The sequence below is a fragment of the Populus trichocarpa genome, chromosome 1 (genome assembly GCF_000002775.5).
Source record: "Populus trichocarpa isolate Nisqually-1 chromosome 1, P.trichocarpa_v4.1, whole genome shotgun sequence".
Taxonomy (NCBI): Eukaryota; Viridiplantae; Streptophyta; class Magnoliopsida; order Malpighiales; family Salicaceae; genus Populus; species Populus trichocarpa.
In genome coordinates this window covers 20,335,493-20,363,489 of record NC_037285.2, presented here as the reverse complement: position 1 = coordinate 20,363,489, position 27,997 = coordinate 20,335,493, and the positions used below count along the sequence as shown (strand labels likewise).

The window sequence follows — 27,997 nt, the reverse complement described above, 5'->3', positions numbered from 1 at the left end:
GGTGAGTGTTTAAAATACAGACTGAATTCATCCGTCGGTAAAATCCTTGGTAATAGTTTTTTTAATATGTTTAAAAAGTTATTTAGGATATATAATATAAAACTATATAAATTAATTGTAATACAAACCAATTATGCAAATAAAATTTATATTAAACATAAAAAAAACAAAGTTAAATAATATTCATTACAAACTGAATATGTTTCAAGAAAAATATTAAATGAAGTTTTAAAGGTAAATAATGTTGATTACAAATTAATATAAAGATGATGGAGCTGGAGGAGGAGGAGGAGATCCTGGTGGAGGCTGGTGGTTATACGGCCAAAAAAGATTAGGCGCACATGTTCCGCTATTTGACAATTTCATAATCATTTCGTGGAGCTGTTCATAAGCCGCTTTTTGTTGTTCATGAGCTGCTTCATACTCCGCTTTTTGTTGTGCTTGAGATGCTTTGAGTTGCTCAGACTCTGCTCTTTGTTCCGCTTTGAGTTGTGCGTACTCCGCTTTTAGGTTATCGTATTTCTCGGTGAGTTGCTGTAAAGCCACGAACTCCTTAGATTGGGAGCTCGATATTGATTGGGAGCGCCCAACGGTTGAAACACTACGAGTCGACCGCAAGTTGTCGGCCGTAGTGTTGGAGAGCCCGTAAACCCGATTTTTATCGGGTCCACCTGACGAGCCAACCTCCATCCACAAATCCGGATCGAATTCCGGATGGGTCAAAGTATCGTCCCCGTATCTCTCCCTCAACCGATTATTATAGGTCTCCTGAAAATAAAAATAAAAAGTAATCATCATATTCAATACAATAAACATAATAACTTACAAAATAAAATGGTTGAACAAACATACCATGAAATGCTGAGCACGGTTATCAACGAACTATTGCGCCCCTTTCTGGCGGTCTTGACTCCGCACGTGCGTCTCCACAAACAGCTCCATCGGGCTCGGCTCACGTCCAAGAGATGCAGCCTATAATGAAAAAAGATATATTAACAACAACTGAATTTAACGATATATTTCATTTAAATTAATCTTACCATCCGTTTCGCATGTGCAGCAAACGGAACGGAGCCGCCAGTGTGCGTTGTCACCCCGCCATGAATTGGCCGATTCCGGTTGCCAGAACCGGACTGTGAGCGTCGTGTGAACCGCTCAGACGTCACGTGCTCAAGATAGTGCGGCCATATATCTTCGGGATGTATATCGGTTTGAAATCCCTCCAAACCGCAACATCGTTGCAGCCTTGGAAACCCCTATCCCTCGCGGTTTTTTTTGCCTTTTTCTGTGCTTCATACCAAAAATCACGCAACCTACTTCACGCAACCAAAAATTACATTTCGAAACATAAATTTTTGTCTAAAAAAAAAACATGTATTGTTTTCGATCTTACCTAGTTGCCGCGTGATTTTCCCACACCCTCCTCATAACAGTGTTATGCTCAATGTCCCAGCAGAATTTGTGCTGTGTATAAATAAACAAGTTTAAATAAAAATAATACAATTATATTAATAAGCTGAAAATTATAAATTAATACCAACCTCAAACCTGTTAAACCATGCATTGATTTGAGGCATCCATTCAGGATGCTTGGATATCTGACTCCATTGAAACAATGGAATCTCCATCGACGATTTAAACGCCGATGATATTACTCGGGCGGCTTCAATGTTTGTAAACCTGAAAATAAATGAAATAAATTCAATAGTGATTACTTCATAAATTATGTTGTAATTTTTTTTAAAAAAAACTAAAACCTTAACAAACTTACATTGAAAGGTCGTCCTTCCACTGTGCCTCGTACTTGCTGGTAAATTGATTCTGCTGCGAAGGCACGCCGCCTCTGCATTGTGAAGTACCGCTGGAAGAGGCAGCATCGGTTGACGGCGCAGGTGGTGTAGGTGCCTCTTCTTGAGAGGCACCTAAGGAAATATCATCCTCGCTGTTAGACGAACTAGCTGCGACCGCACGTGAGCGACCAGCTCTGGTTTTCGTTCTACGCATCTACACAATTTGATACAAATAATTATATAATTAAATTCAAATGTAAAAAAAAAATTCGACAGCACCTCCCCTATACCGGATACTACCCAAATCCACAAACCTGCACATATTAACAATAGCCACAACCAATTTACCCAATCTATACTAATTATTCAAACATATTCAATTACTAATCCTAAGGTAAATTCAACATTAAGAATTACAATTCAAGTAATTATTCAATAATTATGTCAATACAACAAAACAATAAATAAAAAAAAAACTGTAGAATAACAATCAAAATAAATGGAAAAAATTAAACACAAAGCATGCAATAATAGAGTAAAACTAATAATTATTCCAACATATTCAATTACTAATTCTACGGTAAATTCAACATTAACAATTACAATTCAAGTAATTATTCAATAATTATGCCAATTCAACAAAACAATAAATTAAAAAAAAAAACTCTAGAATAACAATCAAAATAAATGGAAAACATTAAACACAAATCATGCAATAATAAAGTAAAATTAATAATTATTCCAACATATTCAATTACTAATTCTATGGTAAATTCAACATTAACAATAAATATTCAACAAATTAACTAATAATAATTATGCCAATACAACAATAAAAAATATTCAATAAATTCAAAAAACAAAACTATAGACTTTAGCAATGAATTATGAAAAAAAAACTATAGACTTTATCTACATTACAAAAAATACACCAAAACAAAAAAAATAACCAAAAAAATAGCAAAAAAAAACTATTAAAGTAAAATGAAATAGAGGAAACACTAACCTTTTAAACTGATGAAGATGATGAAGAAAATTTGCTAGAGATTGGAGGTGAAAGCTTTGAAGAATGGAGAGGAAAAAAATCAAATTCTTAAGGTGAGAAACGAAGGAGAAGAAAAAATGAATTGAACAGGCGGTCACTTGAACTTATATGGCAGTTTTACCGACGGCTTACCGACGGCTTCACCGACGGATATAAAATTAATTATTATTTTAATTTATTCCGTCAGGGATTTGTTAAAAATCCGTCGGTAAATTTTGAATTTCGCACCAAAATGTTTAATGACCCTCCATATTTTTCGTGGTCCGTCGGTAATTCCGTCGGCAAGATGACGCGGTCAGAGGCGCATTTAATGCACAACCCTTTGAAATTCGCGCGTTCCGTCGGTAATTTTGTCGGTAAAATTGACCCGCCGACAACTTACCGACGGATTTAAATGCGTCGGTGTGGCCGTCGGTGATAGGGTGGCATTTCAAGTAATTATTTTCGAACTCTCTGTGAAATGGCGACGGACTTAAGGCCGTCGGTGTCGCCGTCGGTGATAGGGTGGCATTTCAAGTAATTATTTTCGAACTCTCTGTGAAATGCCGACGGACTTAAGGTCGTTGGTGTCGCCGTCGGTGATCGGGTGGCATTTCAAGTAATTATTTTCGAACTCTCTGTGAAATGCCGACGGACTTAAGGCCGTCGGTGTCGCCGTCGGTGATTTGGTGGCATTTCAAGTAATTATTTTCGAACTCTCTGTGAAATGCCGACGGACTTAAGTCCGTCGGTGTATCCGTCGATGATCGGGTGGCATTTCAAGTAATTATTTCATGTCACAAAATATATCATCCATAGAAGTTCTCTTTCAGCCTGTTCCCTTCAAGTAAAATGCTTCTTGCCCATTCAATAATCTTGTCATACCCGGCCTCACTCAACCCGTGATCTGACTTGATGGTGAACACCTGTGCTACGGCCGATAATTTACTGTGGTTCGTGCAGCCATCCCATAATGGTTCGTCAGAATCTTTCAACAAATCAAAAAACCTAGCTGCATCTGCATTAGGTTCTTCTTCTACGATTGGACATTGACTGCCATTACCTTGATTCATTCTCATTGCATCCATAACCATATTTCTGTAAGGATTAGTGTTGTCATTTGCCGCTTCATGCACGTTGCTAGCACTAGAAGTAGACCCAACCACCGTTTCTTCCATTCTCCTCTCACTCTCGCTAACAAATACCTCTCCATATGCATACCAACACTGGTAATTCTCCATAAACCCTTTGTGTAGAATTAATAAAACCCTGAACCCCGTTACAATAATCCATCCTCCGCAATCCTTGGGGTGAATCTCGATACATCCATGAACGATCATCCATGACTTATATCGAACCTCTATAAAATTATGATGACATCATGTATTAATTAACTAAGTTAGGTAAATAAACTTGCAAAAATATTACTTTACCTCGAGATTATCCAACAAACCAATCACAACTTTTCATAAATATTAAATATTCATTATTATTTATCAACGTCCATACGAATTAAAATATATAAATTTACAGAAATTACCACTCTGCAATACCATTGATAAAACTTTAAACGGACCCATTAAGCAAGCTATTAATTATTTCAAAATAGCACATGTACTTCGGTAGTTCCATAAAGTTCTAACAATTTACAAACAAATACAATCTTACAAAATCTAACAAACCATAACAGGTATAGAATTATACATTCATATACTACAAGTTTGTTTGAGAAATAACAATAAAACATGTACATCTACTACCAAAATACATATACTAAAAAAACAATAAAATTGACATTTAATTAAATGTTAAAATTTAAAAAGATAGAATTACTTACAAAAATTGATAAAATCCGTCGGTAAATCAGAACACGGATGCTGTGACCACAAAACTTCAAGAAATATAACTTGTTGTGCTGTTATGAGGAAGATTTATTTTGGGGGGGGGCTGGTTGTTTGCAGATGGGGAGAGTTGGTATTTGGAAGAAGAAGGAGAAATAGGGGAGGAGTGGGTCGCCAGAGCTGTCATATATTAACTTTTTCCGACGGTTTCACCGACGGACATTCCATCGGTGAAACTGTCGGTGATTCTGACGGAAACATAGACACGTCACCGTACGGATCTGCCATTTCAAATCCCTCGGTGAGTCCGTCGGCAATTTAAACGGCGAACCGGTCATGTCACTGTACGGGCACTGTATGGACTGTCGTTTTGAATCCGTCGGTGATTCCGTCGAAAAACAAATAACCCGCCAAAACCTCCACGTCAGCGACCCGCCTTTTTTTTAATTCGGACACTTTTCCGTCCGTAATTCAGTCGGGAACTACCAACGGAAAGTTTCCGTCGGTAGTTGCCGACTGAATTACGGACGAAAAATATTCCGTCGGTAATTTCGACCTCAAATTACCGACAGAAATATTCCGTCGGTAAATCTGTTGGTATTTAACGAATTTTTGGTAGTGGAAAACTAACTACATGAGAAATAAAAGTGAAGAAATTCATGCGTATGGTTAAATAAAAGACAGGAATTCAGAAATATTTGAATATAATTTCCGGACAAAATAATTCGAGACATTATAATAAGCCCGATAATGTTGAGGGTTGGATTTAATTGAAGATAATAATACACTTAAAGAAAATGGGGCCTAAATGCAAATAAGAGAAATTATAGAGTATAAATACTCTCTCCTCACCAAAAATCTGCAGGAACCATAAGGAGAGAAAATAAGGAGTTTTGTACCCATTCTTGCAAAATAAAGAGAGAAACACTAAAATTTCAAGAACCCATCCAAGATTATGGATTTATAGATGGGATAAACACTTGTGAGCAAGGGATTAACAAGAAATTGAACAAGAAGAAAAAAAAAGGATGGAGTTGAAAATCTTCAACTGGTTGAAGATCAAAATCTTAATTCGTACCGGGTAAGGTGTTCTAAACATGATCTTAAAAATTCATTTCAAATTTGATATTGAATTGATGCCTTGATATTGAATTATAGGTTAGGGTTCCTAGACATGAATTGGGGAAAAGTACTTATTATTAAAATTAAGTTAATTCATGTGTGGTATGTACTTTATGAAAGTATTGTATGAAGGGAAGCGGGTGATGAATTTGGACAAACTTGTCTCCTAACTTTTTATGAGAGTTTGGGTAGGAGGATGAGGGTATTAGGGTTGGGTTCCTCATAAAAATTGTAGATTTGGATGTTAGCTAACCAAGAAAACTGGTCTTGCTCAATTTGGAGATGTAGAACTCCAGTTATGGGTTACCAACCGAGACTGAGTCGTGACTGATTTTATAGGGCAGTATGACTGAATAGTTAATGAGCAATTTTGACTATTTTGGAGGTAGAACCGGGCACTCCTTTCTCAGAGAACTTGTAGCCTCGTGTCTTAGCTTTCTAACGAGATCAATCTCACTTAAAATGGAGTTCTAGAACTCTAGATATAGTTAAAAATATGATGAGTGTTCAAACAGTAATAGTTGGACAGTAACAGTTCAATGTCTAGACAACAACGGTTGGACAATAACAGTTGGACAGTAACAGTTCAATGTCTAGACAACAACGGTTGGACAGTAACAATTCAATGTCTAGACAGTAACAGTTGCATAGTAACAGTTGGACAGTAACAGTTCAATGTCTGGACAACAACGGTTGGACAACAACAATTGTACAATAACAGTAGCAACAGTTGCACAATAACAGTTGGACAGTAACAGTTCAATGTCTAGGTTGGACAACAACAGTTTTACAGTAACAGTTCAATGTCTAGACAACAACGGTTGGACAACAACAATTTGTACAATAACAGTTCAATGTTAATGAAGGTGGTTACCTGACTCTTGTTAATGAAGGTGCCATGAGAACTTCCGAAATAATAAAGATAAGCATCTCCTTTTCCATGCAAGCACATATTATCACTTCGTTAATTTAATGCCATACTTTAATTATAAGTCTATGTAAGAGTGCAATAAGTGCAGTTAACTTTTTTGGATATTTGTTTTGCAGTTAACAGAGTTTGTCAGTTTATGCATGCTCCTACAGATTCTCATTGGGGTGTTGTTAAACGCATTCTGCGTTATCTACAAGGTATGGCTACTTATGGCTTACATATCACTCGCAGTTCCTCATTTGATCTACATGGCTTTACAGATGCAGATTGGGCAGGTAGTGTTAATGATCGAAAATCCATATGTGGTTATCTTGTCTTCTTTGGTCAGACTCTGATATCATGGAAATCAAACAAGCAACGCACCGTTGCTCGCCCCTCCACCGAGGCCGAGTATAAAGTCTTGGCAGATGGCATTGCTGAGGTTATCTGGCTTCATTATATATTGAGTGATCTGCAGATTCGCTCTGCTTTTGCTCCTACTATTTGGTGTGATAATCTCGGCGCCACTTATTTATCTGCAAATCCTATCTTTCATGCTCGTACTAAACATGTTCACTACACCATTAAACAGTTTTACCGACGGATTAATTCCATCGGTGTAAGGCATGACATCCGTCGGTAAATTTATTACCGACGTTCTCACCGACAGAATCCGTCCGTCGGGATACTAATCATCGGTAATTCCCCATTCCGTCGCTAATTATATCGGAAATAAAAAAACCAACTAGCGACGGTCTTACAGACGGCGACGCGTGGCAAAAACAATTCCTGCGAGAACATTACCAACGGAATACATCCATCTACATTTTCAATAGTAATCACCGACGGACTATCCGTCGGTGATGGTGGCATGGCGGTAAATGTTTCAGAACTCTGTCAAATACTAACAGAAATATGCCGTCGGTAATAATAATGGTAAACACCGACAAAATATGTTCGTCGGTAATTATGGCATGGGTGGTAATTGTTTGGCAACTCTCAGTAAAATACCAACGGTCGGGACCCGTCGGTAAAGCCATCGGTATGTATTTAAAATATATATAAAAAATAATTTATTAATAGTAAAAAAGCTTAATAAACAAATAAATTTGTATTCAACATTAAAAATATAAAAATAATGTTAGATAATATTTATCCAAATATTCATTACAAATTTAATGTGTTTAAAAAACAAAATTAAACTAGAATAGCGGCGAAGCTGGAGGAGGAGGAGGAGGAGGCTGGTTGTTTCCGGGACCGTACGGCCAAAAAGGAGCTGCACATGTATCATCACCCATCCTTGATCTAATCTCCATGACCATTTGACGGAGCTGATCATAATTCGTAGAGAGTTGTTCATATTGTTGTTTCAAGGCCATGAACTCCTCAGACTAGGTGCTCGATACTAATGGAGAGCTCCCATTGGTTGAGACACTACGGGTCGACCGCAAGTTTTTAGCCGTAGTGTTGGAGAGCCCGTAGACCCGATTTTTTTCGGGTCCACCAAACGATCCCACCTCCATCCACAAATTCAAATCAAAATTCGGACGGGTCGAAGGATCGTCCCCATATCTCTCCCTCAACCGGCTATTATAGGTCTCCTGAAATGTTTTAAAAAAATCATCATATTCAATTCAAGAAAATAATAACTTACTAAATAAAATGATTGAACGAACATATCACGAAGTGCTGAGCACGGTTGTCCACGAATTGTTGCACCCCCTTTTGGCGGTCTTGACTCCGCACATACGTCTTTACAAACAGCTCCATTGGACTCGGCTCACGTCCAAGAGACGCAGCCTGTAAGGAAAAAATAGATTGCAAGTTAAATATATTTATAAGCAACGACAAATTAATAAACGATATATTTCATTAAAATTAATCTTACCATCCGCTTTCCATGTGCGTTGAACGGGACGGAGCCGCCAGTGTGCGTGGTCACCGAACCATGATTTTTCCGGTTCCGGTTGTCGGCGCCGGACTGTGAGCGCCGTGAGAACCGCTTTGAGGTCATGTGCTCAATATATGCTATCCATATATCTCCCGAGATGAATGGCGGTTTGAATTCTCGCCAAACCGCCACCTCATTCCATCCTTCAAGATTGTTATCCCTCGCATGTCTTTTTGATGTTTTTTTGGTGTCATACCAAAAATCACGCAACCTACTTCCAAAGTAACAAATTAGAATTTAGAACATAAAATTATAAAGAAAAAATAAATATTATTTTTGATGTTACCTAGTTGCCGCGTGATTCTCCCATGCCCTCCTCATAACATTGTTGTTAGCCTTATCCTACTCAAATTTATGCTGTGTATACAAATAATTCATTTCAAATAAAATAGTACAAGATATAAAATTATAAAAAATAAGTTGGAAATTAAAAGTTAACACCAACCTGAAATCACTGAAACCATGCATCCATATTAGGTCTCCACTCAGGATGTCTGGAAACCTGACTCCATTGAAACAATGAAATCTACATCAACGATTTAAACCCCGATGTAATTTTCCTGACAGCCTCAATGTTTGTGAACCTGAAATTAAATAATAAAAAATTAATTAGTTGTTCATAAATTACGTTATAAGTATAAAAAAAAACTAAAACCTAAACAAACTTACATTGAGAGGTCATCCTTCCATTGTGCCTGGTACTTGTGGGAGAATTGACCCTGCTGTGAAGACACACCGCCTCTGCGCTGTGAAACCGCGCTAGAAGAGGCAGCATCACAAGTTGGCGCAGATGTATCGCCGTGATCATCACCTAAGGAGATGTCCTCCTCGCTGCTAGAAGAACTAGCTGCAACCGTCTGCTGACGATGTACTGTAGATTTCATTCGACGCATCTACACAAATGTATACGAATTATTACATAATTAACTTTGATTATTTAAAAACAATTCGGTAGTACCTCCCCTATACTAGAGACTACCCACAGTTTTCAAATCTGCAATCTTTACAATAACCACAATCAAATTGACTCCAACAACATCATATATACAACCTAATATCTATAGAAATTCAATCATTTAAAAAAAATCGACAGCACCTCCACTATATTAGAGACTACCCACAGTTTTCATACCTACAAATATTGATAATTACACAAATATTGCAAAATCAACTCTATACAACCTAACATATACAACCTAACATTTATAGAAATTCAACATTTATATATTTTCAACTAACATCAATACAAATTCATAAATAACAATTAAAATTAATCAAAATAATAAACAAAATAATAAACAATAATATCCTAAAATTAAGATAAACTAATTAAATTTAATTTTATATTTCAATTAACATTTAAAACATAAATTCAACAATAACAATTATGGCAATACAAACAATAATATCATAAAATTAATAAATAAAATGAAAAAAACTAAAGAACACTACACAAAACATCCTAAACACAAAACAAACAATACACAAAACTAAAAAACACAACATCAATTCAAAATAAATTTAGGAATAAAAAATGCTTACCTTAATAGTGTGTTGATTTTAAAATTTTATCTACAAACAGTACACAAAACAAAAGAACACCAAAAAAATAATCATAATTAAAATAAAAAAATAAAAAAAATTACAAAGATAAAGAAAGAAGAATACATACCTTTTAATATGTTTAAAACTACCACAAAAACAATAAAACCTCTTCCAAAAACTAAATACAAACGAAGAGGAGAAGAGAAATAGAGATGAAGAGCCGAGAGAAAAAATAAACCAAATGGGGGGAGGGGGGTTTTATATAGCAATTTTTCCGATGGTATTACTGACGGAACATTTGTTATTGTCGGTGGCATTAAATTCCATCGGTAATTAATTGATATTCACACCAAAAATTTCAAAAATCCCACCAGACTTTTCGATCTGTTGGTAAACGTGACGTCGGCAACTTCGTCGGTAAACGTGCAGACTGACCAGGCCTTTGACAGGCGTGCGCTTCGGGATGTACGCCAACTGTCAGTGAATTTGTCGGTGTACCCGTCGGTGATTGTGGCACGGACCATAAATGTTTTTGAACTCTCGGTAAAATACCGACGGGTACCAGTCCGTCGGTGTACCCGTCGGTTATTGTGGCACAATTCCATAATTGTTTTTCAACTCTCGGTATAATATCGACGGGTACCAGTCCGTCAGTATTGCTGTCGGTGATTGTGACACAATTCCGTAAATGTTTTTCAACTCTCGGTAAAATACCGATGGGTACCATGCCGTCGTTGTACCCATCGGTGAAACTGTCAATATTTCTACAGCTGCTCCATGTATTTTTTTTCTATCCTCCTGCACAAAATCTTGAATTGCAAACTTACAGCACACACAACACAATAACAAGAGCTGGCAATTAAAGAAGAATAAATATTTCATGTTCCAAAATATTGCATTATAAAAATAAGGCTTTACAACATGTTTAGTCAGAATTTTCATCTTCGTTCTCAATTGAATTGTTATCATCAGCTACATCGCACTCTTCAATATGGTTATCATCTTCTTCATCAACATTCTCTAGTCCACTAGTAGAGCTTAAAATAGCATTCAACTCCTCTTCGACAACATCAACAAGACTATCGTTGAAAACACAAAACTCCAAATTTTCTTCTAAGTCAATCGAAGGAGCAACTTGGTATGGTTCAACCAACACACTAGCTTGAAAGACTTCATCTATTACACTTGTGTCTTCGTTCTCATCCTGAACAACCTCGACACGACCCCTGGGTTTTGTTTTTAAAACGGATAACCAATCAACTCTTGATCGGTCCTATCTAAAGGAAGGGGTATATGTGTAATAAACTTGTTGGCATTGCTTTGTGAAAACAAAGACGTTGTTTACGTTGCGGTGTCTAGCTTTTGAGTTGATTTCAACGAGACCATAGTGAGGATCTACTCTGATTCCTCTGTCAGTTGTGTCATACCAATAGCATTTAAATAAAAACACTCTATTCTACTCGCTATGATATTGCAGTTCGATGACCTCTTCCAATCTACCGTAGTAGTCAACTTCAAACTCACTAGAAGTCGATCCCTTAATACAAACACCGTTGTTGTATGTTTTTCTTCCATGCCTATATTCTTCAGTATGAAAGACATATCCATTGACAAAATACCCATTATATCACTTGACTTTTCTTTCAGGGCTTAGGCTTAGTAAAGACAGTGAAATAGCAGCACTACCTCCCATTTGATAAACCTTGTATATTAAATACAACAATAATCAATAAACAGATATTATGTAATATTGACGTACAATTAATTACATTGCAAGAGATAATGAGTTTGTGATAGGACTTACATGTGTTATAAATCATGTGGCAAATTGTTCATCTTGTAATTGAAAGATCTGGGATTTGGTCAGCTGTGAGTTATTGGACAGTAAGTATCGTCGATGTTGCCTGCAAGGTTGTTCCAAATTATATGAGTTTATGGTATCACAAAACATAAATAGTACACTCTTGACAAAGTTTAAGTCGAACATCTACTTACTTAATAAAAGGTCTCAGCTCATCACAGTTAAATAGGACATAATTGTGTGCTTGTCTGAACTCTATTTCAGACAAATATCTTCCACTCATGACATTTTTAGGTGTGGGTCGTCCAGGATTGGAGAATATTGACAAGTTCCCACTTGAAGGCACTTCACCACCATCATCATGCCGTGGAACACGGTTGATCCTCGTTCTCAAATGAGGTTCGAAATAGTATGAGATAAATGTTGAGATCTCCTCAACAATATAGGCCTCACATATTGACGCTTCAACATGCGCCTTGTTCTTAACCTTTTTTTTAAGATTGAACAAGTACCTGCATATATATATATATATATATATATAGAACTACTCAAAATTTATCAATTAAAAAAAATAAAAAAATAATAATTATGAACTACATAGCAACTGTAATATCTAACCTCTCGAATGGATACATCCATCTGTACTGGACCGGTCCTCCAACTTTTACCTCAAACGGTAAATGTACGAGTAGATGCTCCATTGAGTCAAAAAATGATGGAGGGAATATCATCTCAAGTTTGCATATTGTCTCGACGATATTCGTTTCAAGCCTGTCAATGTGATCAACATTCAATTTGCTGGAGCATATATCTCTGAAGAAATGACCGATTTCCGTTAGTGCATCCCATATCCCATTTGGCAACAAATCATGAAAAGCTAATGGGATGAGTGTTTGCATAAACACATGGCAGTCATGACTCTTCATTCCATATAATTTGCATTCCTTCGTATTAACCAGCCTTGATATGTTCGAGGCATGTCCATCGGGGGAAACGCAGACTCTTAAGCCATTTGAAGACTAGTAGTTGTGCATTTTTCTCTAACATGAAGTTTGCTCTTGGTTTTGCGACCCATGATCCATCACAAACCAACTCCATATTTTTACGGTTACAGAACAGTGCTACATCCAATCTAGCCTTGATGTTGTCCTTTGTCTTCCCCTTCACATCCATGACGGTGTTGAAAATGTTCTCAAACATGTTCTTTTCAATGTGCATGACATCAAGGTTATGGCGGAGAAGATTGGTCTTCCAATAAGGAAGCTCCTAAAAGATACTTTGCTTCACCCAGTTATGGGTCAAACCAAAACCAGGAAACTTCTACTTACCTAATTGGAGACCAAACACAATGTCACCGTACTCTGATACAACATCAAGCAATTCTTCACCGGAAAGACGCGGGGGTGCAACATCCTTTTCAACTCTGCCAACAAAGAAATCCTTTCTATTCTTTCTATACCTGTGATTCGGTGGCAAGAAACGACGGTGACAGTAAAAAAAAGAAGCTTTACCCCAGTTTGTTAGCGTGAATGCCTTGTTGTTCTCTATACAGTATGGACATGCTAGCTTTCCATGCGTGCTCCAACCATAAACCATTCCATAAGCTGGGAAATCATTGATAGTCCACATCAAAGCCGCTCTCATAACAAAATTTTGTTTCCTCGAGATGTCATAAGTCAAAGATCCAGAGGACCACAACTCCGTCAACTCATCAATCAACAGATGAAGACAAACATCTCTATTCCGCCCCGCACTGCTCGGACCTGGTATTACCATAGATAAAAACATGAAATTCAGCCTCATCCCCGGTGGCAAGTTATAAACCGTCAGGATGACCAGTCAACAAGAATAAGGAGCAGCAAATGACCCGAATGGGTTGAATCCATGTATACACAACCCAAGACGCACGTTCCTTGATTCAGCTGAAAAGTGAGGATGCACACTGTTAAAGTGTTTCCAGGCTTCACCGTCAGAAGGATGCACCATCACTCTATCAACCGCATGATGTGATTGGTGCCATGTCATGTGCTCAGCAGTCCTTGGTGACATGAATAACCTCTGCAGTTTAGGTGTGATTGGGAAGGATCTAAGTTTTTTTATATGCCACGAGAGTCTTCCCTCTACCAGTTCTGGGTTTGTAACGGGAATGTCCACATGTCATGCACTCGGTCAACTTAGCATTTTCAAGGTAGTATAACATGTAGAAGTTAGGGCGCATGTCAATTTTCTGGTATCCTAAACCGAGGGGTTTCATCATGGACTTCGTAGCATAGAAGTTCTCTTTCAACCTGTTCCCTTCAGGTAAAATGCTTCTCACCCATTCGATAATCTTGTCATAACCGGCCTCACTCAACCCGTGATCTGACTTGATGGTGAACACCCGTGCTACAGCCGATAATTTACTATGGTTTGTGCAGCCATCCCATAATGGTTCGTTAGAATCTTTCAACAGATCAAAAAACCTTGTTGTATCTGCATTAGGTTCTTCTTCCACGATTGGACATTCACTGACATTCCCTTCACTCATTAGGAACAAATAGTTCTCCTTGTGCATACCAACACAGGTAATCCTCCATGAACCCTTTGGTTAGAAGATGCATCGTTACAACATCTTGATGCAGAAACTTTAAATTTTTACACTTCCTGCATGGAAACCTAATACCGCCATCACACTACACCATTAAACAGTTTTACCAAGGGACTAATTCCGTCGGTGAAAGGAATGAACTCCTTGGTGACATAATTACCGACGGACTAACCAACGAAACACATCCGTCGGTATAATAGTCGTCGGTAAATCCCCGTTCCGTCGCTAATTCTGTCGCAAATAAAAAAAACAACCTACCGACGGAACACCGATGGTCTTACAGACGGATACGCGCGCCAAAAAAAAACTTTCCCGCGGAAACATTACCGACGGACTAAATCTGTCTGAATTTTCAACGGTAATTACCGACGGATAATCCGTCGGTACCGATGGCATCGGTGGTAATTGTGTGGCAACTCTCTGTGTAATACCGACGGATATTATCCGTCGGTAAATCCGTCTGTATGTTTATCATCGACGGATAATATCTGTCGGTAATGATGGCATGGCTGGTAATTATTTGGCAACTCTTTGTGTAATACCGACGGATATTATCCGTCGTAAAGCCGTCGGTATATATTTAAAATATACAAAAAAAATAATTTATTAATAGTAAAACTCTAATAAACAAATAAAATTGGATTAAACATTAAAAATATAAAATTAATGTTAAATAATATTCATCCAAGTATTCATTATAAATTTAATGTGTTAAAAAACAAAATTAAACTAGAATAGCGGCGGAGCTGGAGGAGGAGGAGGAGGAGGAGGAGGCTGGTCGTTCCCGGGACCGTACGGCCAAAAAAGAGCTGCACAAGTATCATCACCCATCTTTGATCTCAACTCCATGACTATTAGACGGAGCTCATCATAATTCATCGAGAGTTGTTGATATTGTTGTTTCAAGGCAACCAACTCCTCAGACTGGGTGCTTGATACTGATGGAGAGCTCCCAACGGTTGAGACACTACGAGCCGAACGCAAGTTTTCAGCGGTAGTGTTGGAGAGCCTGTAGACCCGATTTTTATCGGGTCCACTAGACGATCCCACCTCCATCCACAAATCTGGATCGAAATCTGGATGGGTCGAAGGATGGTCCCCATATCTCTCCCTCAACCGGCTATTATAGGTCTCCTGAAATTTTTTTTAAAAATCATCATTCAAGATGCTATTTAAGAAAATAATAACTTACAAAATAAAATGAATGAACGAACATACCACGAAGTGCTGAGCACGGTTGTCCACAAACTGCTGCACCCCCTTTTGGCGGTCTTGACTTCGCACATGCGTCTCTACAAACAGCTCCATTGGACTCGGCTCACGTCCAAGAGATGCAGCCTGTAAGGAAAAAATAGGTTGAAAGTTAAATATATTATAAGGAAAGACAAATTAATTAACGATATATTTCATTAAAATTAATCTTACCATCCGCTTTGCATGTGCGCTGAATGGGACGGATCCGCCAGTGTGCGTCGTCACCGAACCATGAATTTGTCGGTTCCGGTTGTCGGCGCCGGACTATGAGCGCCGTGAGAACCGCTCTGAGGTCACGTGCTCAATATATGCCGTCCATATTTCCCCCGAGATGAATGACGGTTTGAATTCCCGCCAAACCGCCACCTCATTCCATCCTTCAAGACCGTTATCCCTCGCTTTTCTTTTTGATTTTTTTTGGTGTCATACCAAAAATCACGCAACCTACTTCCATAGTAACAAATTAGAATTTAAAACATAAAATTATAAAACAAAAATAATTATTATTTTCGATGTTACCTAGTTGTCGCGTGATTCTCCCATACCCTCCTCACAACATTGTTGTTTGCCCTATCCCACTCAAATTTGTTCTGTGTATATAAATAATTCATATAAAATAAAAATATTACAAGATATAAAATTATAAAAATTATTTATTAAAAATAAGCTGAAAATTAAAAACTAACATCGACCTGAAATCGCTTAAACCATGCATCAATATTAGGTTTCCACTCAGGATGTTTGGAAACCTGGCTCCATTGAAACAATGGAATCTCTATCGACGATTTAAACGCCAATGTTATAGCCCTTGCAGCCTCAATGTTTGTGAACCTGAAATTAAATAAAAATAATAATATTAATTAGTTGTTCATAAATTATGTTATAAGTATATAAAAAAAAAGTAAAACCTAAACAAACTTACATTGAGAGGTCATCCTTCCATTGTGCCTGGTACTTGCAGGTGAATTGACCCCGCTGTGAAGGCACACCGCTTATGCGCAGTGAAACCGTGCTAGAAGAGGCAGCATCACTAGTTGGCGTAGATTCCTCATCGTGATCAGCACCTAAGGATACGTCCTCCTCGCTGCTAGAAGAACTAGCTGCAATCGTCTTCTGACGACGTGCTGTAGATTTCATTCTACGCATCTACACAAATTTATACGAATAATTACATAATTAACTTTGATTATTTTAAAAAAAATTCGACAGAGTCTCCCCTATACTGGGGGGTCCCAAGTTATCGACAAAATCATATTACACTTTCAATTTTATTTCACATCCCTATCCAATCATCCTGGATCTCAACCCAACTCATCATCATCAACACAAAACATCTTATTCAATAACATCATATAACAAAATTCAAGTAAAAGAATCAATTTCAACTAATTAAATTTAATTCTATATTTCAATTAACATTTAAAACATAAATTCAACAATAACAATTATAGCAATACAAACAATAATATCCTAAATTAAGATAAATTAATATTTTTAACATAAATTCAACAATACAAACAATAATATCCTAAATTAAGATAAACTAATTAAATGTAATTCTATATATAAATTAATATTTTTAACATAAATTCAACAATACAAACAATAATATCCTAAATTAAGATAAACTAATTAAATGTAATTCTATATATAAATTAATATTTTTAACATAAATTCAACAATAACAATTATAGCAATACAAACAATAATATCATAAAATTAATAAATAAAATGAAAAAACTAAAAAACTCTATACAAAACAACCTAAACACAAAACAAACAATACACAAAAAAAATGCTTACCTTAATAGTGTGTTGAATTTAAGATTTTATCTACAAACAATACACAAAACGAAGAACACCAAAAAAAATAATCATGATTAAAATAAAAAAAATACAAAGATAAAGAAAAAAGAATACATACCTTTTAAAACTACCACCAAAATAAGAAAATCTCTTCAAAAAGCCAAATGCAACCGGAGAGGAGAAGAGAAATGGAGAAGAAGAGAAACTGAGCCGAGAGAAAAAATGAACCAAATGGGGGGAAAGGGGTGTTTTATATGACAATTTTTCCGACGGAATTACCGATGGACATTAATTGTTGTCGGTGGAATTAAATTCCGTCGGTAATTCCGTCGATTAATTGATATGCGCACCAAAAAATTTCATAAATCCCTCCAGACTTTTTGATCCGTCGGTACATCTGCACGACAGACACGTGTCTGACATGCGTGCGGTTCGGGTTGTGGGTATTCCGTCGGTAATATACTTCGATAAAACCGTCGGCAGATCCGTCGGTGATTGTGGCACACTCCCGTAATTTTTTTGAACTCTTTGTGAAATACCGACGGGTTATAGGCCGTCGGTGATTGTGGTACACTCCTGTAATTTGTTTTCAACTCTCTGTGAAATACCGACGGGTTATAGGCCGTCGGTGTACCCGTAAATTTTTCTTATTTTTTTTGTGTAACCGTGTCACAAAATCTTGAATTGCAATCTTACAACACATGCAGCACAATAACAAGAGCTGACCATTAAAGAAGAATAAATATTTCATGTTCCAAATTCTTACATTATAAAAATAAGACTTTAGAACATGTTTAGTTAGTCGGAATTTTCATCTTCGTCCTCAATTGCATTGTTATCATCAGCTTCATCGCACTTTTCAATTTCGTTATCTTCTTCAACAACATTCTTTTGTACACTAGTAGAGCTCAGAACAACATTCAACTCCTCGGCGTCAACATCAACAAGACTATCGTTGAAAACATGAAAATTCGAATTTTCTTCTAAGTCAATCGAAAGAACAACTCGGCATGGTTCAACCAACTCACTAGCTTGAAAGACTTCATTTATCACACTTGTGTCTTCGTTCTCATCCTGAACAACCTCGACACGACCCTTGGGTTTTGTTTTTAAAACGGATAACCAATCAACTCTTGATCGGTCCTTTCTAAAGGAAGGAGTGTATGTGTAATAAACTTGTTGGCATTGCTTTGCGAAAACAAAGACGTCGTTTCCGTTGCGGTGTCTAGCTTTTGAGTTGATTTCAACGAGACCATAGTGAGGATCTACTCTGATTCCTTTGTCAGTTGTGTCATACCAATAGCATTTGAATAAAAACACTCTATTATGCTCGCTATGATATTGCAGTTCGATGACCTCTTCCAATCTACCGTAGTAGTCAACTTCAAACTCACTAGAAGTCGATCCCTTAATACAAACACCGTTGTTGTATGTTTTTCTTCCATGCCTATATTCTTCAGTATGAAAGACATATCCATTGACAAAATACCCGTTATAGCACTTGACTTTTCTTTCAGGGCCCAGGTTTAGTAAAGACAGTGAAATAGCAACACTACCTCCCATTTGATAAACCTTGTAAATTAAATACAACAATAATCAATAAACAGATATTATGTAAAATTGACATACAATTAATTACATTGCAAGAGATAATGAGTTTGTGATAGGACTTACATGTGTTATAAACCATGTGGCAAATTGTTCATCTTGTAATTGAAAGGTCTAGGATTCAGTCAGCTGTGAGTTATTGGACAGTAAGTATCGTTGATGTTGCCTGCAAGGTTGTTCCAAATTATATGAGTTTATGATATCACAAAACATAAATAATACACTCTTGACAAAGTTTAAGTCGAACATCTACTTACTTAATAAAAGGTCTCAGCTCATCACAATTAAATAGGACATAATTGTGTGCTTGTCTGAACTCTATTTCAGACAAATATCTTCCCCTCACGGCATTTTTAGGTGTGGGTCGTCCAGGATTGGAGAATATTGACAAGTTCCCACTTGAAGGCACTTCACCACCATCATCATGCCGTGGAACACGGTTGATCCTCGTTCTCAAATGAGGTTCGAAATAGTATGAGATAAATGTTGAGATCTCCTCAACAATATAGGCCTCACATATTAACGACTCAACATGCGCCTTGTTCTTAACCTTTTTTTTTAAGATTGAACAAGTACCTGCATATATATAATAAAAAATTATCAATAAAAAAAATAAAAAAAACATTTAATTATGAATTACATAGCAACTGTAATATCTAACCTCTCGAATGGATACATCCATCTGTACTGGACCGGTCCTCTAACTTTTACCTCAAACGGTAAATGTATGGGTAGATGCTCCATTGAGTAAAAAAAAATGATGGAGGGAATATCATCTCAAGTTTGCATATTGTCTCGACGATATTCTTTTCAAGCCTTTCAATGTGATCAACATTCAACTTGCTGGAGCATATATCTCTGAAGAAATAACTAATCTCCGTTAGTGCATCCCATATCCCCTTTGGCAACAAATCACGAAAAGCTAATGGGATGAGTGTTTGCATAAACACATGGCAATCATGACTCTTCATTCCATATAATCTGCATTCCTCCATGTTAACCAGCCTTGATATGTTCGAGGCATGTCCATTGGGAAAACGCAGACTCTTAAGCCATTTGTAGACTAGTAGTTGTGCGTTTTTCTCTAGCACGAAGCTTGCTCTTGGTTTTACGACCCGTGACCCATCACAAACCAACTCCATATTTTTACAGTTACAGAACAACGCTACATCCAATCTAGACTTGATGTTGTCCTTTTTCTTTCCCTTCACATCCATGACGGTGTTGAAAATGTTCTCAAACACGTTCTTTTCAATGTGCATGACGTCAAGGTTATGCCGGAGAAGATTGGTCTTCCAATAAGGAAGCTCCCAAAATATACTTCGCTTCACCCAGTTATGGGTCAAACCAAAACTAGGAAACTTCTGCTTACCTGATTGGAGACCAAACACAATGTCACCGTACTCTGATACAACATCAAGCAATTCTTCACCGGAAAGACGCGGGGGTGCAACATCCTTTTCAACTCTGCCAACAAAGAAATCCTTTCTATTCTTTCTATACCTATGATTCGGTGGCAAGAAACGACGGTGACAGTAAAAAAAAGAAGCTTTACCCCAGTTTGTTAGCGTGAATGCCTTGTTGTTCTCTATACAGTATGGACATGCTAGCTTTCCATGCGTGCTCCAACCATAAACCATTCCATAAGCTGGGAAATCATTGATAGTCCACATCAAAGCCGCTCTCATAACAAAATTTTGTTTCCTCGAGATGTCATAAGTCAAAGATCCAGAGGACCACAACTGCGTCAACTCATCAATCAACGAACGAAGAGAAACATCTATATTCCGCCCCGGACTGCTCGGACCTGGTATGACCATAGATAAAAACATGAACTCCGGCCTCATACACATCCTTGGTGGCAAGTTATAAATCGTCAGTATGACCGGCCAACAAGAATAAGGAGCAGCAAATGACCCGAATGGGTTGAATCCGTCTGTACACAACCCAAGACGCACGTTCCTTGATTCAGCTGAAAAGTGAGGATGCACATTGTTAAAGTGTTTCCATGCTTCACCGTCAGAAGGATGAACCATCACTCCATCAACCGCATGGTGTGATTGGTGCCATGTCATGTGCTTAGCAGTCCTTGGTGACATGAATAACCTCTGCAGTTTAGGTGTGATTGGGAAGGATCTAAGTTTTTTATATGCCACGAGAGTCTTCCCTCTACCAGTTCTAGGTTTGTAACGGGAATGCCTGCATGTCATGCACTCGGTCATCTCAGCATTTTCAAGGTAGCATAACATGCAGAAGTTAGGGCATATATCAATTTTCTGGTATCCTAAACCAAGGGGTTTCATCATGGACTTGGCAACATAGAAGTTCTCTTTCAGTCTGTTCCCTTTAGGTAAAATGCTTCTCGCCCATTCAATAATCTTGTCATAACCGGCCTCACTCAACCCGTGATCTGACTTGATGGTGAACACCTGTGCTACGGCTGATAATTTACTGTGGTTTGTGCAGCCATCCCATAATGGTTCGTCAGAATCTTTCAACATATCAAAAAACCTTGCTGCATCTGCATTAGGTTCTTCTTCTACGATTGGACATTCCCTGACATTACCTTCACTCATTCTCATTGCATCCATAACCATATTCCTGTAAGGATTACTGTTCTCATTTCCAACTTCATGCATGTTGCTAGCACTAGAAGTTGACCCAACCACATGTTCTTCCATGCTCTCATCAGGAACAAATAGTTCTCCATGTGCATACCAACACAGGTAATCCTCCATGAACCCTTTGGTTAGAAGATGCATCGTTACAACATCTTGATGCAGAAACTTTAAATTTTTACACTTCCTGCATGGACACCTAATACCGCCATTAGTAAAATTCCTCGGAATAGATGTTGCGAAATTAATAAAACAGGATGCCGTTACAATAATCCATCCTCCGCAATCCTTGGGGTGAGTTCCGATACATCCATGAACGATCATCCATGACTTCTATTGAACCTCTATAAAACATAACAAAAATATTGGTTTTCCCCGACATTATCAAACAAACTAAAACAACACTTATGTTAAATATTCATTATCAATTATCAACTATCAACGTTCATACATACAAATTTATACATATAAATTTACAGAAATCACAACTTCGAAATAGAATTGATAACAATTAAAAAAGACCCGTTAAACAAGCTATTAATTATTTATTTCATCACAACACATTTAATTCGGTGTAATTCAAACAAAATTTCAACAATTTACAAACAAATATAATTTGACAAAATCTAAAACAAACTATAACAATTACAAAATTATACATTCATACTACAAGTTTCTTTGACAAATAACAATCAAACAAGTACATACATTAACAAAATACATATACTACAAAAAACAATAAAATTCACATTTAAATGTTAAAACTAAAAAGAATAGATTTACTTACAAAAAAATGATAAAATCCACAAGAAACGGATATTGTGACCACATACAAGGTATTAGAAACTTGAGTGCTTGTGTTGAGAATAGTGGAGAGTTAGGATGGCTGGTTGGCTGCAGTTTGGGAGGGGAGAGGTGGGATGGGAAAGAAGAAGAACGAGAAACAGAGGAAAAGAGTGTCGGCAGTGGGTGTATTTAATGGTTTTTACCGATGGAATCATCGACGGAATGTATCCGTCGGTGATTCCATCGGTGATAGTGCCATGTCACTGTACGACTATCTCAGTTTGAATCCCTCTGTCATTCCGTCGGTAAAATCTTCTGAAAAAATAGTCCGTCAGAGATACGGTCAGTATATACCGACGAAATATTTTCCATCGGTATATACCGATCGTATCTCCGACGGATGTATTCCGTAGGTATATACCGACAGATTTTGAGACGGAATTTAGTCCGTCGGTAATTCCGTTGGTTTTCTCCGGTTTTCTGGTAGTGTCAGTAAAATTCCTCGGGATAGATGTTGTGAAATTAATAAAACCCTGAACACCATTACAATAATCCATCCTCCGCAATCCTTGGGGTGAGTCCCAATACATCCATGAACGATCATCCATGACTTCTATTGAACCTCTATAAAACATAACAAAAATATTGGTTTTCCCCGACATTATCCAACAAACTAAAAAAACACTTATGTTAAATATTGATTATCAATTATCAACTATCAACGTTCATACATACAAATTTATACATATATAAATTTACGGAAATCACAACTTCGCAATAGAATTGATAACAATTAAAACAGACCCGTTAAACAAGCTATTATTTATTTCATCACAACACATCTAATTCGGTGTAATTCAAACAAAATTTCAACAATTTACAAACAAATATAATTTGACAAAATCTAAAACAAACTATAACAACTACAAAATTATACATTCATACTACAAGTTTCTTTTACAAATAACAATCAAACAAGTACATACGTTAACAAAATACATATACTAAAAAAACAATAAAATTCACATTTAAATGTTAAAACTAAAAAGAATAGATTTACTTACAAAAAAATGATAAAATCCACAAGAAACGGATATTGTGACCACGTACAAGGTATTAGAAACTTGAGTGCTTGTGTTGAGAATAGTGGAGAGTTGGGATGGGTGGTTGGCTGCAGTTTGGGAGGGGAGAGGTGGGATGGGGAAGAAGAAGGGGAAGAAGAAGGAGAAACAGAGGAAGAGAGTGTCGGCAGAGTGGGTATATAATGGCTTTGACCGATGGAATCACCGACGGACACATTCTGTCGGTATACCCGTCAGTGATTCCGCCAGTGAAAGTGCCACGTCACTGTACGGCTATCCCGGTTTGAATCCCTCGGTAATTCTGTCGATAAAATCAGCTGAAAATAATCCACGTCATCACATCGTTGGAACTTTCCAAAAAAACTGTATCGTCGGTCGGCGATACGGTCGGTATATACCGATGGAAGTATTCCGTCAGTATATACCGATCGTATCGCTGACGGATGTGCTCTGTCGGTATATGCCCGTCAGTAAAAAGAAATTCAGATTCGCTTTATCTCCTCTCACGATCAACTTGCCAATGTTCTTACTAAGCCGCTTCCTACTGCTCCATTTATTACTTTTCGATTCAAGCTTCAAGTCAATCATCCACTTTCAGCTTGAGAGGGCATATTATAGAATGTACCTAACAGCCTTTTAACTTAATTTGAGCTTTACCTACTCTAGCTGGGTCACAAACATGAATTAAAGCCTCAAAATGTTGTTAGCATCAGCCTCAGATTTTGGGTCTCGCATTCTCTCTTCACTTCTAACTCTAAGAACCCTTATCAATATCAAGAATTGTTAATGAAGGTGCCATGAGAGCTTCGGACATAATAAAGATAAGCATCTCCTTTTCCATGCATGCACAGATCATCACTTCCTTAATTTGATGCCATACTTTAATTATAAGTCTATGTAAGAGAGCAATAAGTGCATTTAACTTTTTTGGTTACTGGGGATCTGCTATTCTGAATTATCTTTACTAATTACTAGATCAGTAGTTGTGCTCTCTGTTTTTCTCCCATAATTTTCATAGCAAATTAATGCCAATATATAGTTTTCTTGAAATTATATCTTTTCAGAATATTTGTTGAGCGGACCCTACTGGTGTGTGGTCCTTTGGATATAAAATTCACTTTGTGGCTTCTAAAGGCCTTTTGGCCGCCTTTGGCGAGGCATCAAAAAGTCTGGTTGACATTTTGGTAGAGGTAATTAAGTAGTTTTCATTTTACGTAGGTATTCTTCTTGGCAGTCGTAAGTTATTTTCACTTGTGACATGGTTTTTTTTTACTGCATGCAAAGTCAACTCTGCAAGTCTTGGGTTGTGGGAGAATTTTTCAATTTTCAAAAGTTCAAGCTCATTTCCTTTAATTTTATTTGAAGTTCTTTTTTGTGATGAAATCCTGTTTTTATGGAAATGATATGTTCACTTTTTATTAAGGTTCGCGGAGAGATTATCTATAAAATATACTTTTAGAGTAAAATTTACTCTAAAAAGTGACTTCATTAAGAGCACATTTGTAATTGCTCGTCAACATAATATATGCATGCATGTGAGCTTTCGCAATTTTATTTCAGAATACAAAAGAAAAGGTAACCTCTGTGTTCATGGCAAGCTTTTAATTACCTTTCCCTCCTCCATATCCCTCCCCATAACCAGACCCGCTGCCATAACCTGAGCCAGAGCCGGAGCCGGATCCTCCACCCCCACCACCACCTCCTCCTCCTCCTCCTCCTCCACTTCCTTTCCCACCCTTGCCACCGCCTCTTCCGCTTCCACTTCCACTTCCACTTCCATAGCCTGACCCACTTCCAGATCCAGAGCCCTGACCGCCGCCGCCGCCGCCTCCACTGCCGCCACCACCACCACCACCTTCACCACCACCTATCCCACTGCCAGAACCATAGCCTGAGCCGCTACCAGACCCATAGCCAGAACCTGACCCATTGCCTCCACCACTGCCACCACCTCCACCTCCGCCACTGCCTCCGCCTCCACCTCCTCCACGACCTCCAGCACCATATCCTTCACCGCTCCCGGATCCAGACCCAGAACCATAACCTGACCCAAGTCCTGATCCAGAACCACCACCACCACCTCCTCCTTGCCCTCCACCTCCACCTCCACTGATTGCCTGCAGTGTCCTAGCAGCAAGGGTGAGGTCTACAATAAGCAAGACCAGGAAAGCTGTCCCTAACACTCTTGGACTTGCCATTTCCAGATTATACTCTCACGGCTCAATGTATTTGTATGTTTTGTTGACTGGAAATGCTTGAAGTGGTAACCCTATATATAGGCATTTGAAAGGTAACAAGACAAGGTTTTTGAAGAGTGAGGCATTAATTGTAAAGGTAATTACGAGACACGGTTTTTGAAATGCTTCTTAAATTCCTAGTACCTCTCACTTGGTGATCTTGAATATTATAGAAAGGAACGTGTGCTTTGGGTTTCTCTTTTAGTGGAGGGCGTCGGTGGTGGGGTGGTGGTACTGTGGAGGACTGTCTGTTCCTGTCTATATGCAATACAATACAAGCTTTATCCCCACCTTTTCTTTTTTGACTTTGAAGTATCTTATAATATTTGACTTCGGCATGCATTTCCCACTCTTTATCATTCTGTTCATATTTGAACTCCATTTTTGAGCACACGTATTAATTTTCCATGTACTGGTAGCTGTCCTGCGGTGATTTATGCTAACGATGGTCTCCTTACGCATAAGTCTATCCGCTAACGGTAGTGATTTATGCACACAGATATCTGTCTACTCTGCGTGTATGCTAACAATGGGCCAAGCTTGCACAACAAACTGGGTTGTAATTCAGTCAATATTTCTTATTTCTGTTACACTCGGAATTAAATTTATTTTCCCACAATATTTCCATCATTGAATATAAATAGATCTGTGCTTAAAAACCGTGTTCGAATGTCTGACTTATATTTTAAAACCTTGGAGCCTGTTCTGGTGTATGAAAGCACACCATCCTTGCATCACTGCTAGCAGAATGTTAGGCCATCTGCGTGGTTGATATACTGAACAGTCTTCTACTGCTGCACAGATTGAATTTCAGTTCCACATGCACAGATCATCACTTCCTTCAATGGCGTGCTTTAATAAGTCTATGTAAGAGTTCAAGAACATTTAACTTTTTTGGTTATCGGGGATCTGCTATTCTGAATTATCTTTACTAATTAATAGAGTGGTTGTGCCTTGAAACATATCCTCTCTTTTTTCTTCCACATTTTTTCTTGAACAAAACGTGTTAATAGCAAATGCCAATAGTTTTCTACTTTGGTGCGCTTGTTGATGATGGACGGAATGTTTTTTCAATATTTAAACTCACAGCACTAATTTTCCCGACCTGCTCACAACAAAAATCATCCTTCAAAAAAACTCTCGTCGGTAATAATTTTACTGATATATTTATTGACAGACAAAGTGTGCAATAAATAAATAAATTATCAGCTTCATTCCATCAGGATTTGCATAGATGAATATAACATATCACCGTATTATAAATGTGTTAGAAGAGGAAATATTGTATTATTAATGTATTGACTTATCGTATATAGTATGCTATACCGTAAAATAGCAGAGGTGGCTATTTTATTAGGTTAAGCCTCTGAATTATCACAAACCTTGTTTCAACTTGGTATCAAAGCCAATTTATCTTAACAGATTTATTCTTCAAACTGCAGCCCCTCTACTGCTTCTCTGCAACAAAATCGTCTCCTCTATTTCTTGTCTATTGCTACTCCTCCATCAGCTAATTATTCTTCAAACGGCAGCCCCTCTAATTATTTTCTATTGCTACTGCTTCAGGAACGATACTGCCCTTCTCCGCTTGATCCATCAGCAACGATACTGCTTCTCTGCAACGCTGACTTTCTGCCTCACGATCAGCGTGTTAATTACTTGCTTCATTGTCCTACTGTTTCTGTTGGTAATTACTGCGTTGTACTACTATTTATTAGCCTCACGATCTGCGTTCTTTTGCTGTTTCTTTGCTACTTCTCTAGAGTCAGCTTCTGTTTTTTTTTTCTATTCATTTTCTGCAATATGGATCCTTTGGTTTTTGTTGCAGCTGGCACCACTGGCAACCCTTCTTCTCCCAGCACCACTGTCAGCGCTTCTTCTCCCAACATCAATGCAGTCATGCTTCCCTCTGCTGTGACAACAGCTGTTATTCCCCTTTCAAATACACAGCAGGTCATCAACCTTGAACTCACCAATTCCAATTATCTATTTTAGCGTATGCAGATGAAGCCATATCTGATTGGCCAAGGGGTGT

At 37.7% G+C, this 27,997-nt stretch overlaps 1 protein-coding gene across 16 annotated transcripts in view; it reads right to left on the bottom strand.

Moving 5' to 3' along the window:
- Window positions 1–27,997, bottom strand: part of LOC112323555 (glycine-rich cell wall structural protein 2) — a 224,948-nt gene that overhangs the window by 145,184 nt on the left and 51,767 nt on the right. For 3 of the 16 annotated variants that reach the window (XM_052452162.1, XM_052452158.1, XM_052452153.1), the window contains exon 2: window positions 25,647–25,805. The exons of 6 other annotated variants lie outside the window; for them this stretch is intronic. In XM_052452162.1, coding sequence (XP_052308122.1) covers window positions 25,647–25,805 — 159 coding nt within the window. Of the gene's footprint in view, window positions 1–25,646; window positions 26,067–27,997 lie in introns of those variants that run through there. 7 more of the 16 variants (XM_052452182.1, XM_052452198.1, XM_052452195.1 and 4 more) reach the window with 7 other exon arrangements.